Source organism: Chiloscyllium plagiosum, unplaced genomic scaffold, assembly GCF_037043375.1.
Source record: "Chiloscyllium plagiosum isolate Xiang-an unplaced genomic scaffold, Cpla_swu_hap1 HiC_scaffold_27, whole genome shotgun sequence".
In the NCBI taxonomy this organism is placed as follows: domain Eukaryota; kingdom Metazoa; phylum Chordata; class Chondrichthyes; order Orectolobiformes; family Hemiscylliidae; genus Chiloscyllium; species Chiloscyllium plagiosum.
The window spans coordinates 66,919,039-66,939,339 of record NW_028270165.1 but is presented as its reverse complement, the minus strand read 5'-3'; the positions used below and the strand labels follow the sequence as shown (position 1 = coordinate 66,939,339).

The 20,301-nt window shown below is 41.2% G+C and overlaps 1 protein-coding gene across 1 annotated transcript; it reads left to right on the top strand.

The window, feature by feature from the left end:
- The first annotated feature begins 2,053 nt into the window (after nt 1–2,053).
- Nucleotides 2,054–20,269, top strand: LOC148144525 (scavenger receptor cysteine-rich domain-containing protein DMBT1-like). Its single transcript, XM_087975379.1, has 12 exons — nt 2,054–2,486; nt 5,569–5,883; nt 7,840–8,157; nt 11,219–11,536; nt 12,721–13,061; nt 13,248–13,578; nt 13,689–13,730; nt 13,866–13,982; nt 15,343–15,450; nt 16,718–16,831; nt 18,021–18,152; nt 20,217–20,269. Exons 1-12 carry the CDS (start codon nt 2,054–2,056, stop codon nt 20,267–20,269), a joined length of 2,622 nt encoding a protein of 873 aa, XP_087831505.1.
- Nucleotides 20,270–20,301: the final 32 nt, after the last annotated feature.

The window sequence follows — 20,301 nt, the reverse complement described above, 5'->3', positions numbered from 1 at the left end:
CCAAATGGCTAGTTCTCCCTGTATTCCGTGAGATCTAACCTTGCTAAAACAGTCTCCCATAGAGAACCTTGTCGAACGCCTTACAGAAGTCCATACAGATGACATCGACCGCTCTGCCGTCATCAATCTTCTTTGTTACTTCTTCAAAAAACTCAATCAAGTTTGTGAGACATGATATCCCACGCATAAAGCCATGTTGACTATTCCTAATCAGTCCTTGCCTTTCCAAATACATGTACATCCTGCCCCTCAGGATTCCCTCCAACAACTTGCCCACCACTGCCTCAGGCTCACTGGTCTATAGTTCCCTGGCGTGCCCTTACCACCCTTCTTAAACAGTGGCACCACGTTCGCCAACCAGTAAACACTTACAAAAAGTTTAAAGCGGGTTCATCACCATCCTGTCCCCAGTGGAGTTGAACGTGGGTTAAAAATACTGAGAGTGATACTTTGTTGGCAATGACGATAGACATTGAAACACATCAAGCAGTGTGTTCAAAGAGGTAGCATCGGCCCCTTGGACAGAATGACCTTCTTCCTCTGTTGTGACCGTAGAATGGTTTGTGGACCGTTACATGTTGATCTTCTTTTTTCAATCCATCATAAAACTTCCTGTTCCAGATTTAGGGAAATGGATAATTCCTGCTGGATATTGTTGATGAGTGAATCTCGTAATGCTGTCGCCATGTAGATAGGGGAACATAATAAAGCCGTATATTAAAGATGGTAAACACTGAAAAAAATAAATATACTTTCGGGGCTTGGTTGCTGACTAAGCACTGTTAGCCATTGTTTATTTCAGTATTGCTGATCGACTCAAAGTTCTAAAATGCTGAAAACTTTGGACGGGGGTGCCTTGCTTTGGTAACTGGGGAGTATTGTCGCTCTTTACAGGGATCATCACAATGTTGAGGAAGATAGCAATGGAGTGACGAGCAGACCAGTCAGAGAGTTGGCAGCGTGTCTCTCTGTGTGGAAACAATTTGGTCAAATTTAGAAGAAAACAGACAATATTTGATAATTGCAGTAATTATATTTCCTGCTTTTATCACCATTGCATGTAATGAGGATTTGAACTTTCCAGATATCATATAGAGTCACAGTACGGACATCGGGCCTTTGTCCCAAACTGGTCCAGGCTGATCAAATGTTAATCCACAAATGTCAAATCCATTTCTCTTCACTTGACTCATATCGTTCTCAACTATCCCTATCCATGTAGTTGTCCGAATATCTTTTAAGTGTTGTTACTGTACCCGCCTAAATCACTTCCGCTCCCAGCTTATTCCAGATGCTTACCACCCTCAGTGTAAAATATGATTATTTGGCAAAATTAATGATAATTATTTCCCGCATTTGTTGCATTTGTCTAACTTATTTCTACGTTCTAAATTGAATTTTTATCCCTCTATTTCAGGCAGACTTGCTGACACTCAGGCCGATAGTAAAGGTAACTGCATGCTCCTTTTATATGGAGTCGATTTCCTATATTCTGATGATTCTGTTCAAGCACGAAGTTGTGCTAAGAATCTCCTTGCCTTAAAATTCATGTTGAACAGCTGTCTGTTCATAACTAATGGGGTTGCATGACTTCTGAAGGTCTCTCATTTCAGGATTGCTGGGGAGCAGAGTGTTAAGGATCAGTTCCTACGCACATTGCCATTCTCAGATCGAGACAACACATGGGGATACTGTGAAAATTCAGTTACACACACAGTGCTGCTTTCAGCAATGTATATAAACCATTTCACTCACTATTGAGCTGTGACATTGTGCTCACATGATCATACATCCCACAATATTTCGGGCTGTGACAGGCGGAAGTACTGTTTCATTTTCAGATGTTCGCACGGAGGATCAGTTGTGTTTTTCTCGCCATTCGTTGCGCCCATATGTCAAGAATGAGTAATAAAAAATCTCCTCACCTTGGCCAGTTTAGAGGAATTGTTTCTGTGGAAACATTTTTCTGACCCTCGCTCTCTGTGAGTGAGCATCACTTCTAAAATGGCATTTCACCATCCACAATACGTATTGTGAGTTACATTGCGATAGCATGCATATGTTTGCCATGCCATCACTCCCATTGCATTATGAGCTGGGAATGCAGACAGCAATTGGAGCTTTCACAATTGCGCAGTATTCACTTTGGTTACCATTTCGGTATTTTGCAGAGACGGTGAGGCTGAGACTTGAGAACGGGGGCAGTCCTTGCGCTGGCCGAGTGGAGATTCACTACAGGGGACAATGGGGGACAGTCGATCATGATCTTTGGGACCTGTCGGATGCCGCAGTTGTGTGTCGGGAGCTGGACTGCGGGACCGCGGTCTCTGCCCCGGGCGGAGCTCACTTTGGACGAGGATCCGGACCCATTGTGACTTTGAATGTTCAGTGCAGCGGGACCGAGCGCGCTCTGAAGGAGTGTCGATCAGCGCGTTGGGATCACTACAGCTACCCACACGTCAATGATGCTGGTGTCGTCTGTTCAGGTAAAAATTTATTACCATTTCTTTGGAGCTTTATCACAAGCCAGAGCTGCCTGAAACCAGAAAGGGATATAATAACAGAGCGACAACTATCCAAATATTATTAACATGATAATAACAAAACGCCCAATTCATTCGGTTTCATAATATAATGCGTGAATATTTGAAGCGAATGGGAGAGGTGAATTCCCGTTACCGTTTCCAATCCGGTAAAGGGGCACGACAGGTGTCCATTGTAATGCCACTTGAAGACACATTGAGAGAACTGCGCTGCAGGAATGATCACATTTACAACCCAATGCATACTGAGATGAGACATTGTGCTGGCTGGCAGAATCACTTTCTGTCACTTATCCTCAGGATGAAAGTTGCTTTCTGTCTGAACAGCTGAGGGTCGGGGTTCTGGCTGAACATGAATGAGATCGACAGGGCAGCAAACTGATTGTAGGAACAAATAATTTCCAGAAATGCCAGACCTGTAATTAATCATATAAATGTTTATCGGAAAATAATCTAAGTCACTGTTTCTATAAATTTCTATATTCTGTGCTTTTTTAAAATATCTCAGATCACAGACCTCCGAGATTGGTACCTCAAAATTCCCAATGCTTTGGCAGACTGGAGGTTCAGTTCGGTGACACCTGGAAAACAATGTGTGGGCTTGAATGGGATTTGAAAACCGCCAATGTTGCCTGTGCACAGCTTCATTGTGGAGTCGCGGGGTCTGTTTCAAGCTCGATGCATTCTGGAGGCAGTGCTGTTCTCACGGCTACCGAGGTGTTTAAATGTACGGGCAATGAGACTCAGCTGGGGACGTGCCCTCGGTCTTCAACCACGCACCAGGATTGCACTGGACACAACAATGTCACCCTGATATGTTCAGGTGAGTACAAGCTTACCGAAAGAAAAAGACACATTTCCGCTTAATGTGTGTAAAAGTAATGTCGCTGGCATTCCTGACATTGCTTTGACCGTGACAAATCTCACCTAATCCTCAAGGTTCTCATATTCTCTGGCACAAGAGTGATGAGGTAAAATATACACGAAATTATTGAAAATTTAAACATTTTAAAACGTTTGCGTTTGGATTGGGAAAGACATTTCTTCAACTGTCCACAATCAATACACTTTAGCGTCGACGTTGACTAAACGTCGCTCATGGAGGATAATATGAATCGTTGGTCGATACAGATACATTGATGTGAACCTCAGACAATTAAAGTTATGACAAGACAATTGTTTATTTTCTGAATCTCCCTGACCCGATTATATTTTATAACAATACAAACAGACTGTATGACATCATTGAAGATCACTCTTGACAACAACTTTTTCAGCAAGAAGTTCCAGCTCACAAACACTCGTTGGCTGATAGATGTTATCATGGTAATTTATTCACCGTTCTGTCCCTTCCTTGCGACCCTTCTCAATCTCAGAACTTTCACGTTGCTGTAAATTTATCTTGCCTTGGTAACACGTTATATTTTGCATGGTATGCACTTTGTCAACAGTCTGATTCATTGCATTCCAATATGTAAAACTGCACCTTATGTCCCAAATTGTAACATTATTGCCTGTTACTCTTTCGATGATCAATTGGCAGGTCCCGTAATTTCTTTCGTTTGCTGCTTTGTTCATCAAGTAATATTCTCGTACACCTCTATGTGTTCCAGCTCCATTGCTTCAATATGATCCATAACATGACTAATACGCATGAGTCAAGCATGCATCTCCTCAAGAGCCAGGACACACTTTGTCAATTATGTGTTCCACATAATTATAAACAATGTTTTACTATCTTCCCAAACTCAAAGGAATTATTTCTCTCTTTCTGCCCTAAATTCTTCTATTCTTAAATTTAAGTTTAAGTTGCATTGCTGACTACCCTACCAAGTATTCTGTCAACTTGATGTATGTCAGCTTTTGAAGCTCCAGCACTTCTGTCAAAGTGCACTTATTCACAACATGAAGAGGGAAAAGGTGAAAACATCTAAATGCACGTTGTAAGTCATTTTCCAGGCTGCCAAAATATACTGCCTCAAACTTCTTTGCTTAAAGTTTCATCTGTCACGTACTTATCTGTTCTGTTCTCTTTGCATGCTCTACTGAAATTGGGAGATGTCATGAATAATGGTTTGAAAACATTGATGCATGGTACCAGGGGCTAATTTTGAAGTGTTACTCTGCATCTCAATGCAAATTCGGGAAAGTCCATGTCACATTCTACCAAACGGTACACTTTCACAGATTATAATTGATTTCATTACTGTAGGTTCGATGGGAGAATAAAGGTTAATATTATTGAAACTGCATATTGCAGCCAGCATCTGATGCACTGGTAATGATTTGGTCACCTAGACAATCAATATCTTACTGTACAAAATATTATTCAACATTATAAGTATCTCAATTGCCTCAAACCTGTAGACTCATTTGTTGCCCATGTTTCATAAATTGCCTTCAAAAATAATTATTTAATACATTCGCCTCGTTAGCTGCACTGTATTGTAACACCGTGATGGAATCGGCTACCTCAGTGGGTTGAATGGCTGGTCTTTGATATAAGGTAATGCCATCAGCGTTGGTTCATTACCCCCACAATCTGAAGTTGCCTTGATGGTCCTCACCTTCTGAACTCAACCCTCGGCTGATGAATAGTGACCATCAGGTTAAATCACCATCAACCACATCTCTCTAACAAGAATGCGGCCACCTATTCATCAGTAAATTGGGTTAAGCATTACTGCATGATTGCAAAAGTCAATCTAACCTGCACGAGCAATCGGGACCAAAAGTACACTGCTGTTATCAAACTATGGACTGCATCAAGTCAACCTTTACACCCTCGTTTCATAGGTTTTCCAGGACTGAGGTAAATGATCATAATCACTATCTTGGGAATACCCTTTAAATGTGAATAGTGGAAAGAGTTTCATGAAATAATCGTAATTATTTTAAAGACATTGTAACTGTCATGTGTTGTATTGGGCAATGGAGGACGAGATTCGATTTATTTTCTCTTTTGAATCTTGAACAAGTGCGTGGATATTTGCAAACGTTTGTTTGTTTATTTGATCCAAAACAGGAAACAATGGTCCCCGATTGGTTGGTGGGGAGAACAGGTGCTCTGGGCGAGTGGAGGTCCTGCATGGAGAGCAGTGGGGAACGCTGTGCGGTGTTTACTTTGACTTACAAGACGCCAATGTGGTCTGTGAACACCTTTTTTGCGGGACTGTAAAGTCGATCCCGAGAGATGCTCGATTTGGGAGGGGAGCCCGACCAGTGTGGAAGGAAAACTATGAATGCCATGGAAACGAGCGACGATTGTGGAACTGTCCAGTTTCACATGGGGAAAGCTTCAACTGTTCACATGGAAATATGGCCAATGTCATCTGCTCGGGTGTGTCCTTTACAGCAATTGTTCTTTTGCTAAACAGTGTTTCTGTGTACTTAAAGTTTGTAATTATTTTATTTATACCTGAATTGAATGTCATTGTTGAGCCGATGGCCTGTAGGCCTTTTCTGATTAATCTTAGTTCAACTGGTTGAAACTTTATTGCTGGAACAGCACAGCAGGTCAGGCAGCATCCAGGGAACAGGAGATTCGACGTTTCGGGCACAGGCCCTTCTTCAGGAATGAGCAGAGAGTGTTCAGCAGGAGAAGATAAAAGGTAGGGAGGAGGGACTTGGAGGAGGGGCGTTGGAAATGTGATAGGTGGAAAGAGGTCAAGGTGAGGGTGATAGGTCGGAGTAGGATGGAGGCGGAGAGGTCAAGAAGAAGACTGCAGGTCAGGAAGGCGGTGCCGGGCTGGAGGGATTCGGCCCTCCCCCCACCTTGTCTCAGCCGAATCCCTCCAGCCCGACACCGCCTTCCTGACCTGCAGTCTTCTTCTTGACCTGTCCGCCTCCATCCTACTCCGACCTATCACCCTCACCTTGACCTCTTTCCACCTATCACATTTCCAACGCCCCACCTCCAAGTCCCTCCTCCCTACCTTTTATCTTCTCCTGCTGAACACTCTCTGCTCATTCCTGAAGAAGGGCCTGTGCCCGAAACGTCGAATCTCCTGTTCCCTGGATGCTGCCTGACCTGCTGTGCTGTTCCAGCAATAAAGTTTCAACTTTGATCTCCAGCATCTGCAGACCTCACTTTCTCCTTAGTTCAACTGGTGCACTAGTTCACTTCAGGAAGTCATTACCTTTCAACTATATGGTTAATAATCCGCAGTCGTATGTCAGTCGGTAAAGGTTAGACCGGCAGATGTCCTTCCATAAGGAAAAGTATTAGCCAGATGAGTTGTTAGGAGAATTGATGATCGTTTGACTGTTAGCTTTGGAATATTTCACGAACATTTGAACGATTATTATTCTGATACTTAGTCTTTCAGGGAACGGAGATGTGACTGGTGAGGCCAGGATTTGTGCTGATGCCTGATTTCATTTTAACTAAGTTGGTTTTACAGGCCTTTAGTTATGATTTTGTCACTCTTTTATGAGCCTGAAGACCTTGTCGGGCAGATCAAATGTGGAAACCAGATTTGATTTCCTGACAAACATTAGGAGCCGCATGAGTTGTGTTTTCAATATTTCTTCATAGTTTCCCTGTTCACGAGCTGAAACTGGGCTCCAATTCCAGAGCATAAATTTTCTAACATTCCTCCAGAGAATGCATAAAGCATCTGAATTACTCGTGTCAACATTTTTACGACATGACATTCTGCCCTCAACTCCTGGCAGAGAATATCAGGATCTGTACAAATGGCTCCGCAGAAATCAGATGTATTCGTACCTTCTAATAAAAGATTTTGACGTATCCATAGCGTGGAGACAATTTTCAAAAGAAAATGGAGAATATTGGCAGTTACGTTAGTGAGTGACAGTATCACGTTTTAAAAATTATGTGCTATCCCAAATTTTCATAAGTGTTTTGAATGTCATAATTCTCAAACAGACTTGTTCCTCAATTTCCATTATCTTCTTGACCGTTGTCTCAGTCATGTTGCGGGTCATTTGCTCAGTGCAACATGCTCTGCCCTCAACCATGAGAGTAGTGGCAACATATAAATGGTCAAAGCCTACGAGTAGCATCTGCAGACTGACAGTCGGCCTGAATGAATGGGGTCGCTAGCTAAAGACGAGACTTTATTTTCAACGAATGCCAGAATAGCAGCACTTTTATTTCCACGCCCCTCTCAATTTTTTTTCAGAAGAAATATAATGACATGATGAAAGTATTTGAAAAAGTAAATGGACAAAATATCTTTATGATTGCAAATCATACATTTTCCTGTGATTGTCAGTTCTCGAATATCTGTGTTCATTTCAATCGCTGTTCTCAGTAACTCTTATTTTACAGATGAAAATTGGGCGTTAAGACTAGTGAATGGAGAAAGCCGCTGTGATGGCCGAGTTGAAGTTTACTCTCATGGAAGCTGGGGCGGAGTGCATGACACCGTGTGGGATCAGAATGATGCCAACGTTGTCTGCAGACAGCTGGGATGCGGTTATGCCTTAGAAATATATAATTCTTCAAAGTATGGGGAGAGTGATGGTGGTTCGTGGGTACATGTTGTCCAATGTCATGGACATGAATCACAGCTCCAGGACTGCAGGATCTCCAACACATTGAATTCGTCTGACATCGAAGGCAGTAGCGTAGGGGTCCTCTGTTCAGGTAAGTAGACTCTTCACATTTAAACCAGCTCAGATATATCAAGCTAAATATTCATCTGCTGAGTAAATTGAGAATGTACACTACTTGCTTGTCCGTGTCACTCAAACCATTTATTCATCGCTCGGATATCAGCAGATCTGAGGTGGGCAGCGGGTGCGGATGGATGAATATGAGAAATTAACACCATTTTGTTGTGAGATACAAGCATTACGTGGCAGGTCAGGTGAATTGGCTATGCTAAATTACGCAGAGTGTTATTTGCATTAGTCAGAGGGAAATGGGTCTGGGTGGGTTTAACGTCGGAGGGTCGGTGTGGACTGGTTGGTCCAAAGGACCACTTTCCACAATGTCGGGAATCTAATCTTATCTCATCTAATCTTAAGGGGCGGCAGGCTGGCACAGTGGATAGCACTGCTGCCTCACAGCGCCAGAAACCCGGGTTCAATTCCCGCCTCAGGGAACTGTCTGAGTGGTTTGCACATTCTCCCCGTTTCTGCGTTAGTTCACTCTGGGTGCTCTGGTTTCCTCTCACATGCACCAAAGATGTGCAGTATAGGTGAATTGGCCATGTTAAATTGCTTGTAGTGTGAGGTGAAGGGGTAAATGGAGAGGAATGGGTCTGTGTGGGTTGCTCTTCGGAGAGTCGTTGTGGACGTGTTGGGACGAAGGGCCTGTTTCCACACTCTAAGTTATCTAATCTAATTACAGTTTCTTAACCCAAAAGTAAAGTTGACACACGTGCACAAAGAATGCGTTAGTTCTGATAAAGAGTCACTCGACTTGAAATGCTAACACCACTTCCCAAAGAGGCCAGTAAACCCCCTGCATTTCACCAGCAGAGTTGGAAAGATTGACTTATAGGGAGAAGATAAATAGACTGGGGCGTTTTTCCCTGGATGGTCGGAGGCTGAAGGGAGACCTGACAGAAGTTTATTATATCAGGAGGGGCATGCATAAGGTGAATAGACAAGGCATTGTCCCCAGGATAGTGAAATCCGAATCTGGAGGGCAGAGGTTAAAAGTAAGGGGAAAAGATTTCTAATCGAACTGAGGGAAAATGTTTGTCACAAAAGAGGTTGTACGTATGAAATATCTTGACAGTGAGGTGTTGGAGGATAGTACAGTTACAACATTTAAAAGGCATGTGAATTTGTGAATAAATAGGAAGGGTTTAGAGATATGTGGGCGGAATGTTATCAAATGGGAGTGGATTAATTTAGAATATGTGATTGACATGGAGGAGTTGGACTGAAGGGTTTGTTTCTGTGCTGGACATCTCTCGGACTCCATTACTTGAAATGACCGCATTTCTTTCAATTAGTAGAGCTTTTTATCTTCTCTGAGAAACGTCTGATCTCGTGCAGCATTGCAGAGACTGAAAGCGCAGTTTGAATTTTGTAGATAATGCACGAGAGACGGATTCCATACAAAACAAATGTCTTGAGATGTTTCACATGCAAAGTCGCCGCACTGCAATTATATAATATCTTGGGAGTCGCTGTGCTTTATGTAGCTCGGGATGGTGATGAGACCCTGAAAGGACGCTTTCATGATCATTGAAATGTCGAGGCAATGGCTTCTTGCTGATTGTGTGTTAAGTACTCATCTCGAATTACAATCGGGGACATTGCAACAGCATTGGAACTAAAGTTAGGGGAATGCTGTGCGGTAGATATAAGCAACTGTGTGACTTGCCATCAATCAGAAAAGCAGTTTGCAAGCAGTGAGCTCAGGGAAGGTCTCCTCTCGTGTCAGGTCCAGCGCACAAGTTGTCAAAAATTCCGTTGTGCAGAATAACTTACAAACAGCTGTTATGCTGTTGACCTGATGGAAGCTTCACTTTTCCTCTATAAAGATCATAAAATGGTTCGTTAGAAGCTGAAGACAGTGTTTTTAGGGCGAACAAGTTTATTCTCAAACTGCAAGAAGCATGATTTAGACCAGAGCAGAAAACTGTGTGCAGTTAAGGAATCCACATCAGAGGATGGATTTGACAGTAATGGAGACAATGCAGGGGGCAACGGATGAGAGATTTTCTTGAGATGAACAACATTTAGCTATGAAGACAACTTAGCCAGATTTGGATTCATTTCCTTTGAACAGATACGACTGAGTATGGGCAGGATTGAGGTGTATAATAAGCAAGAAGGAATCTTTCCCCTATGTTATGCAATTGCTTACCTTGTGGCACAGAGTTAAGGTGATGGACAGAAGGTTCAGAGGGACCTGAGGATATTCTTTTTCATCCACTGGGGCGGTGGAGTTGTCTGGAACTCAGTGCCTGTAAATGTGGTCGAGGCAGAAACGTTAGTGAAATCTAAGATATATTTAGATGTGCACTTGTGATGCGAAGGAGTTAAGGACGAACCCAAGTGCTGGAAAATGAGATTAAAATATTTAGGAGCTTGTTTTTGACAGAAACAGAATTGGTGGGCCGAAGGTTCTTTCTCTGTGCTGAAGACTTCTTAAATCTTTGATTCTGTGAATTAGTTCTGGACATTTGTATCTAAGTACACGTGATAATAGCCTGAAATGACTTTTCGTCCCCTTTCAGTATTTACACTTCTACAACTACTCAAAGTGCTATTGCTGTCATGCTAATATATATGTTGTCTTTCAGTTATATTCTCGTAAGGTCTAGTATTCTCATGTGCGCTGATGAATGAAAGCTGAGACGGTATTTATATTGGACGAACGTACAGTTATGTGCACTATAAAATAGGGTGAGCATTAGACAAAGTCACGCGTGGACAGACATCAACGGAGTGACAGGAAGAGAAAGCACAAATGCAACTGTTTGCAAAATATTTCACAGAATATTCAATATAGAAAGGGAAACTGAACCTGGCAGTACCAGGTGCAATAAGATATTTTGAAACATTCATGTGCTGTACATTCTTGCTAAAAGGTTACACTTGATCTAACAGTTTTGTAAGAAATTATGTTTAAGCACAATAAGTACTTCTCGTGATAACATTTAAAACGCTCTTTCCTGTATCTATATACTATGTTGCCCTGAGTGATGAAGGGAATGTGCATTGAATGTGTAATTGTTTCACAGAGCACTTTCAGGTAAGGCTGTCAGATGGTGGAAGCCCTTGTGCTGGTCGAGTGGAGATTTACTACAATGGAATATGGGGCTCAGTTTGTGATGATTCATGGGATGTGGTAGACGCTGAAGTCGTTTGTAAACAACTGGGTTGTGGAAAAGCACTGGATATGACACCCCCTTCCTCCTCTGGACCGGGCTCAGGCCACATTTGGTGGAAAGATGTGAAGTGTTTTGGAAACGAATCATTTCTCTGGGAATGTCCTTCAGTACCATTGGGTCACCAAGACGACTGTTCTCATAAAGAGGATGTGAGAATTATGTGCTCGGGTGAGGCCATTCTTTAATGCTCTTACTTTGCTCGAATGTTGTAAGTGAGACGTCATGCTGACGTATGTTCACTGAATTCGAAGGAATGTAGAGCAGCGGCAGTAATTTAAAGAAACGATCTCTGACACTTACATGTACACAAAAAGTGAAAGAACAATTCGTTTCTCTAATCTAACTTGCTTTTCTGTCAGTTTTTTTCACCTTCTATTGATACAAGACGCGTTTGTCATGAAAAGTGTCATTTTTGATCTGTTGTCACTACTCCAAGTGGATGCCAATATTGTCCTGATTGTCATAAAGGGTTTACTAAAACTTAATTCCAAATTTATGATCTTTACTTTTGTATCGGGCCACCAGAAATATGAGACCTGTTCGTGTGTCTATCGAACTATTTGTGACTCGAAAATGAAGGGAGTTTTTTTTCTTTATGTTTCCGAGCAGACTTCACTGTGTCAGACACAGCTCCTGTACAATTGTATCTGACCTGTACTGCCTGTTTATTACTGTGCACTTGCGTTTTTCATGATTTTTCAGAACAGTAAAAATATTCCGTAATTTGCTTCCAACTGAGCAGTTTGAAACTTCCCTGGTGATACAAAATTAAAATTGATTGCATATATATCTATATATATATATATAATTGAACAGCCATGATATCAGAACCAGTTCCAGTGGACCGTCACTTCTGCAAAGTGGACAATTTACTTTTAACACAGGCTTTCTGTTTTCTGTCAGTTTCTGCTTCTCGACCATTTCGGGTTCTCAAACAGTTCGCCAGATTCTAGTAGTGCCTTGGTCAAGTCCTTCTAAACTCCATGCACGATACACATTTGGCTCACTCCTTTTTTCATTGCAATATGTGTCATGAAGAAAACTGAACACAACGATCCGCGGATGCAGCGAATCTAAAACAAAAAAGGAAATTTTCTGGAAAAACTCATATGTCTGGCAGCATCCGTCGAGACAAAGAGACAACGTTTCATGTCCAGTGACACTTCCTCAATTCAGAATACGCGTCACTGGACCTGAAGATTTGTCTGTGCTTTCTCTCTTCACAGATTCTGTTGAGTTTCTCCAGCAATTCCCTTTGTTCATATCATGCATCCTGCTCGTTTCGGCAATCACAGGACACACCAGAGATATGAACAATCTAACAATCTGGATATCTGTTATTGTTTGAACAGGACACAAGGAGCTGCGGCTGGTGAATGGAAAGCATCGCTGTGAGGGAAGAGTGGAGGTGTTCTACAATGGGACCTGGGGAACAGTGTGTTCAGACACATTGGATCCACACGTTGCCAAAGTGATTTGTAAACAGCTGCACTGTGGTGCGTTCCAGTATGTTGAGTACGACGCTCAGTCATTCGGAGCAGGAACGGGAACTATTTGGCTCGATGAGATGGAGTGTCTGTCACACGAGTCGACACTGTGGCAATGTCACACAGATCCGTGGGGTCAACACGACTGTCAACACCGGGAAGATGCTGGTGTAGTTTGTTCAGGTAACATGACAAGCCTTCTCAATGTTCGGGTGTCATTTCAAACATGAATTTCCAATAGACTGAGCATCTTTCTCCTTCCAACAGAGAGCAATGTGACAAAGGAGCAGACCCTCAGTTCAACTTACTGCCATCAACAATTAGGTGCGTCTTCGTTCTCTATGTGCGAATTCTTGGAGATTCTGCTTTGTACTGCATTCAATAATAATCAGTTCTGTACCACAGATACGCAAGACAGTGTGCACTTGCATGGAGGAAGCAGCAACTGTTCTGGCAGAGTGGAAATCATGTGCGATCAACGCTGGGGAACGTTGTGTGGCAATTCCTGGGATATAACTGATGCTAATGTTGTCTGCAGAGAGCTGGGATGTGGCTTCGCACTATCAGCCCGAGATGAGGCCGCTCTCTCCCAGGAGAAAGATGTTATCTGGCAGAATGATGTGAAGTGTAAGGGAAGAGAATTCTCTCTGTTGGACTGTCTCTCCGCAGCTCCAGCTAAAAGCAAGTGCAACCACAAGGAAATTGCCAGCGTAAAGTGCTCTGGTAAGATTGATGCTGACTGACGTGCACCATTAATGTTAAAAATCAGGGCAACTATTTGATTTCCTAAGTTACATTGCCCTTTATAATTATTCGTACTTTCTGTTCCACAGGATCCGAGTTGGTGACGGTCTCCCCTTCACCTCCACCTGCGGGTATTTATGACTGATACTATTATTAGTATTTGTGTTCGCGTTCGCCAGTGCCATTGTTTCCTTAATGATGATTATTTACAATTTTCCATGGCAGACCTTAACTATGCTAAACCCATTTGTACTCCCTCCTTTAAGGGCAGGAAAGCCCGTCTATTTCCATGCCTGTTGTCGTCTGTTCATCTTTGGGAGTCTTGTTAATCTGTGAGTTGGTCGCATTACTGGTGGTCATGCAGAGAAAATTGCAAATGAAAGGTAAGCATCATATCTACCGACTGAGCTAACACTGCGTCACTTTCACTGTTGCATATGTTCTCGGGGCTGTACGTTTTTATTGCACTTTTCGAGCATTTGACTGAGATGGTCACGATTGTTCGGCACTTCTTGGCTGTTTGTTTTCTTCGAGGGACTTTGCCCAATGAAACGCTAAGTTTTAATAAACACTCAGATAAATGCATCAAATCTGTAAATAGCAGTTAAAAGAATATTTTAACTGTGTGAAGTATGCATCAAGTCGCTCAATATATTTGGAGAGAAACTGAATTAACTTATAATGTGGAGTTGCTCCAGTCATTCTCATTGGGAAAGAAATATAATGACTGCACTTTCTTATCTTTCAGTTAACATATACATGACATTCCAGAGCAGGTCAATGATGGCAGCAATATGTCTCCGTTTCATTGAGTTATTTGCAGACTGTCTCTAAATATTTCTGCATTAGTTCCTATTATTTATGGTTCTTCAGTGTTTGGGTGCTGCTACCACAACCCAAGATCATTGAGAGGATTAAGGGTCCTTTTAAGGGAACTTCCAGTTCGGCAACAATTGGCTTCCCTTGACTGAGCAAATGATACTTCTGTACTTTGCACAATAATTTAAAAGCGTTTGCTTGGGAACCATTTTCCACGAGTTGGCAATGACAATCAACACTAATAACAATCATTTTCTATCCTTTCACATGCTCTTAATTTTCCTTTACATATAGCCATAAAAACTATGCACTTAGTCTATCACGATCAATGTCATCAAGGTGCACCTTATTTCATTCGTCTCACGTTTTGGTTTTTAACTAATTGTCATAATTATGCAATTGTTTAATGAAAGTAGTCCAATTCTAACAACATTATTATCAACCTTGTTTGTTAGCACCACGGTATGTTGAACATTAATTTGTAGTCTCCTCAATGGTATCAAGTCTTTTTTTAAAAATATAGGTTATTAGCATTTTCTTTTTTCATTGCATTAAAGAGTTTCATTTTCTGCACTCAACATTTTCACTCACATGCACCATTGCGAGCTGAGAATTTTCTTGAATAGATATTTGAATCAGCAAAATTAGAACAAAATACCCAAATTTATACCAACAAGAACGTATCGCTCTTTCTGCTTAACATACTAGGTTCGGTAACTGATGTGACATGGAAATTAATCATGGCCTGTTCACTTGTTTTTCCAATATGTTCTCCCTTCAGCGATCAGTTAACGTTGTGTGAAGATTCTAATCTACAGCATTGTGTGAACTCGTTCTTCTCTCCCCTGGTTCTTCAGATATAAACACCTTGTTTCTGCGAGTGTTCAGCTACAAATGCTGACCAGTCTATTGTGTATTCAACAGAACTTTACCTTGGTGGCAGAGGCTCACGCCTTGGTTTGTACCAAGGAATTTATGAAGAAATTGAGAATATTCCCCCTGGCAAGAGGACGGATCACAAACATGGACCAGGTATATATTTCCTATTGTATCGTGAATCATGACTGGATAAGTATAGCTTCCATTTAATTTGCAGTCTTCCATGATCAATGACTGAATGAACATGATTATTAGTTAAAACACAGTCGTCGTGTGTGGGAAGCTATCTCATTAACTGTGTCTCTGTCCGCATTTCGTGAGATGAAGAATTTCAATATGATAATTCCCACTGGCCGACATTCCTGATAGATTATTTCTGGCATGTATTTGAAAATGCAAACAGAACTATCAATTTCACTTCTACCCTGGTTCCACTCTGACCCCTTCAGATGGGTGGACAACTAATCAATTCGTCATTGATTTTAAAATAACATAACTTTTGCAGTAAGTATGGATTACACAGCACCAAAGAGCGGAAGCAAAATTGAGGAATCAATGTATAAACAAATATGATGAATCACAGAAGATGAGTGGTGCTGAAAGTGTGCATATGACTCTGAAACTTTGCAGGTGTTCAGATACAGTGTAAATGAATGGAAAGAAAATGTCTGGTAGATGATAAATGTGAAATTATCCATTTTGGTTGGAATAAAATTATACATGACTATTATTTGAACGGACATGGCCTGAAAAGTACAGATAGCAGATTTAGGACTAAATTGAGGAGGAACATTTTCACCCACAGGATTGAGAATTTATGGAATTCCCTGCCTCATCAGATGTCTTTAGAACTGGGGTGAATAATGTTTTGAACGTTAAAATCGTGAGTAAGTCGAACTGAAGCCACGAAAAGGTCAGTTATGATCTTATTGAACGGCGGAACTGGCTGGAACGGTCAGATGGAGTACTCCTGCTCTTAGTTCTTTTATCATATTCCTTCCCGCAGTGGGTTCACTTGACATTATTCCAGATATTTATACAGGCACGATTAAAGAACAATACTTTCTGTTGTCACCCTACAATTAATAACATAAAACCTTCAACTACAGTTCATAAGTCTACGACATACAGGATCAGGATTAGATCATTTGGCTCATCGAGTCTATTCTGCCATTCAATAAGGGCTGATGTGGTTCTCAACCACTTTGATTTGCCTTCTCCTTGGATGTTTTTATCCCCTTATTAACCAATAACCTTTGTATTTCTGTTTTAAATACACACTGATTGGCCTCAATAGCCATCTGTGTTCCATAGATTCGCAAGCCTCTGGTTGAAGAATATTTGCCTCATTCTAAATCTTATTGGTCATGGCTTCTCTTGGAATTCGAGTTTGAAAATAACTCTCCATTTTTATTTTTAGTAATTTATGCTTCCATTGACTCACTCAATCGCATTGAATACTACACCAGCCACAACTTGACCGACAATAATCCCGGATCTGAAAATCTTGAGGTGAAATCCAACAGCATTCCAGGTGTGTATAGCATCACTTTCTGTCAATTAATTTTCGTCCTACACCCTCTAAGCTGTCCAAAACTTAACGATTGCAACCCTCACAAGGTAGTGTGACCACTGGAATGTTGGTTAAAGAGAAAATCGCTGTTTTGATACCACATGATCATGGGCATGATCTGTCCGGCTGTCTTGTTGCTCACAGAGATTATAGAGCCTATGACCTCTACTTGTAATGTTCAAAGAGATGTGCGTTCGATGTCGTTGCTTTCAGGAACTGCACTCACACCCATTCCCGAAGAAGAATACGTCTCCTTAAGCTGAACATTACAAAAACAACCAGGTTATCATTCTAATCGCATTTTTACAGCACACCTTGGCCCACAGCCTTGTATGTCTTGACATTGCAAGTGCATCACTGAATACTTTTTTGAGCGCGTTTTGCCTCTCTCACCCTTCCTGGCAGAGAGTCGTAGATTTCCTGTTTACTTCTCCCATCACTTCTCTGAAATGTATGGCCTTTGGTCATTGATCTCTCCACCATAGAGAGATGTTCCTTCTTGTCTTCCCCAACTACAGTCGTCATCATTTCATGACTCATCGCAGGCATGCCAGCGACTCTGCATGCTCAGCTCCAAGTCAATCAATTGCAAGATAGATACAGCGGTAGGTCTCTCAGCCCTTCGTAACTCTTCCTCCTTTCAATGAGATAATTCCAAACTATAGTGTGGCCTAAATCCAGCTCCCTGCCTTTGAAGCATGTCCATAAATACCTTTGATCAACAATAATCTCGGCCACATATAAAATTAAGAATTGATCAGACATGCGCTAATTTTTGGGAAATATATTTCCAAACCCTGTACAGCTTTATCCTTTCTTGACATCTTCTCTGAACGGTCTGGCATTAATTCTGTGTATAACACCTCGAGCTAAAATAGTCTAATCAGTTGAAGTAGTTTACTTTATGTTGCCTATCTTATCCGGGTTATTATTTTGAATAATTCAATCAGATAACATTTCACCTTCTCATTTCCAGAGAAAACAATCCTAAGTTGCACCAACTCTGCTCATTCCGTAACTTCAGAATTTTGACCTAACTCTTCTGGTCTCAGTTTCCAGCACTTGCCTTATCTGAGACATTCGTCGCGTTTTCTAGTTATCGTTGTTGTGTATTTCAATTTGTATCAGTGATGCTCATCTTTCTCTCCAGGTCGAATTCGTGGTGAGTATGACGATGTTGAGACTGAAGATGCAGACTGTCATGATGGAAAGTTACAATTGGACAGTGATCCTGATGAACCCCTCACACTTACAGATGATGACAGTGGTCTTTGTTCACTCGGTGAGTTGAATAACAGATACTCACATCTTTAACCACCTTTCTGTGCATTCACACTGCCATAATTCCTTTCCATTCCATGATAATATTATATTTGCTGAAAATCCAAGAACAACGTCCAAACCTGTGCCTCATTTCCACACCTTGTCACTGAGAAAGCAATGTATTATTGGAGAACGATTTTTATTTCAATAGCATGAAGAACCGTCTTTAAAAAATGAATTCGATGCTATTCATGATACACTGCGTTTTGTCAGTTCTTCGAATCGCTGATCTTCACCCAATTTTGTAATTACAAATCTATAAAATTGCTGTTTCAATGCGTCATCAACTGGCTGTATGGAAAATATGAAAGATGGGGTTTTATGTGCTCAACAGTTTGAATGATTTAGTTCTTGTAGCTCACAGGGAATACAGAGCCTCGGACCTTTACTTGTAATGTGCAAAGAGATGTGGCTGTTTTCAGGAGCTGCACTCACACCCATTCCCGAAGAAGAATACGTCTCCTTAAGCTGAACATTAAAAATGCCAATAACTCACGGTTGCCTTTGAAACCCAGACTAGCTGATCAGCTGCTTAACCATTTTAGTGTTTCGAATGGCATTTTGGAAAAGAAAAACTGCTCCAATGTTCCTTGTATTCCCAGTTATCCGCTTTCATTATTCTTCACCTTCTCTCCTTTTTCACAGAGAGTTGTTTAATTACTGTTGTGAGAACCCTCCTGTAACATGTAACAGTCACCACACTGACAACCAAGCTCCTGTGTTTCTTTGAAGAAGGGTCACCGGGCCTGTAACTTTAACTTTGATGTGCTCCAAACATGTGTCCAGACATGCTGGGTTTTTTTCTAGCAATTCCCGTTGTTTGTTTCTGATTACGAATGGCCAAATGAGCTTCCCTGCACTGCATGATTCGATAGAACTATGATACAGCCGTTGCCATGTTACCTCTGTTGTCCTATCAGAAAATACATCTGACTTCCCCTGATAACTCGCATATAGGTTTCGCCGTCACTGTTGACATGCACTGGATGTGCGATCCAAACTTTTACAACGTACGGATCAAACCCATACTTGCTACGTTTCCCTCTGAGTTCCAATGTTTCTGATGCAGAGGAGAGAATGGGATGCCTTGGCTTTCAGCAAAATTCTGAAATATCTTGAGCATTATGTAATGTTGAAAATCATCATGGGAAACTTGACATTTATTTTTGAGTTAAACATTGAATACTTTCGTGAGGATTGTTTAAATTAATGAAGAAAGCAACTTTTATTGTTTCACAGAGATCTATTAAATTGTTTTAGGAGTGCGAAAGAAACCATAGATATTTGTTTATCTTGCAATTTCAATCAACATCTCACCTGCAAAATCGTTCATGGCCAATGATATACTTTTGAACATTTCATAACTACTATAATTTAGGATATTGCCCAGCCAATATTCGCACTAACCAGAGGCGATGATCATTATATAATATTTTCAGTGAGCTTGTTGATTGTAGAATAAATATTGGCCCAGTGATCACTTGCTGCACATATCTCTCTAATCTTCAGAGTAATTTCCAGGCTGTCGTTTGCATCAGCTAAACACACAGAAAGATAAACATGTCAATGTGACTTCCAAATATGGCCCGTCATCAGTCTGACCTTGCAGAGGCAGAATTAGTCTTGTCCCTACTCCATGGAGTGAGAGTTTCAGCTTGGGATTGGTACATTCATGTGCTGTAAATAGAGCCAGAGGTGACTTGAACGCGTGGACTCAAATTATTTTCTTTATCATTTCAGGTAGATTTTAAAAGCGATTTCAACATGGGACGTCCCAATATTGCGAGAAGTCGCCGACTATCGTTTTGAATCTCAAAAATATTTTTCTCAATATAAGCTGCAACTGGTTGTAATTCAGCAGCATGTACTTTGGCAGTGAAATGTATATATTTGCATATATACACATTTGAAATATATCTGAAAAATTGCATGTTGTGTGTCTTAATGAGTTAAAAGTGGGTATATACAGAGTGCATCGAAGTTATTTTTTATGTGTGCATACATTACGTAATTCATTTCTCAGTGTGGATTTTTGAAGTCACAACAGTGGACGATGGTCCTGTGGCTTGTCAATGAGGTATTGAGGAAATTCCATGTGAAATTGCTTT

Coding starts and splice junctions, on each gene's coding strand:
- LOC148144525 (XM_087975379.1), top strand. CDS start 2,054: ATGCATATGTTTGCCATGCCATCACTCCCATTGCATTATGAGCTGGGA. Junction 13,579..13,688: donor TGCCAGCGTAAAGTGCTCTG/GTAAGATTGATG, acceptor TCTGTTCCACAG/GATCCGAGTTGGTGACGGTC. Junction 15,451..16,717: donor GGATCACAAACATGGACCAG/GTATATATTTCC, acceptor TTTTATTTTTAG/TAATTTATGCTTCCATTGAC.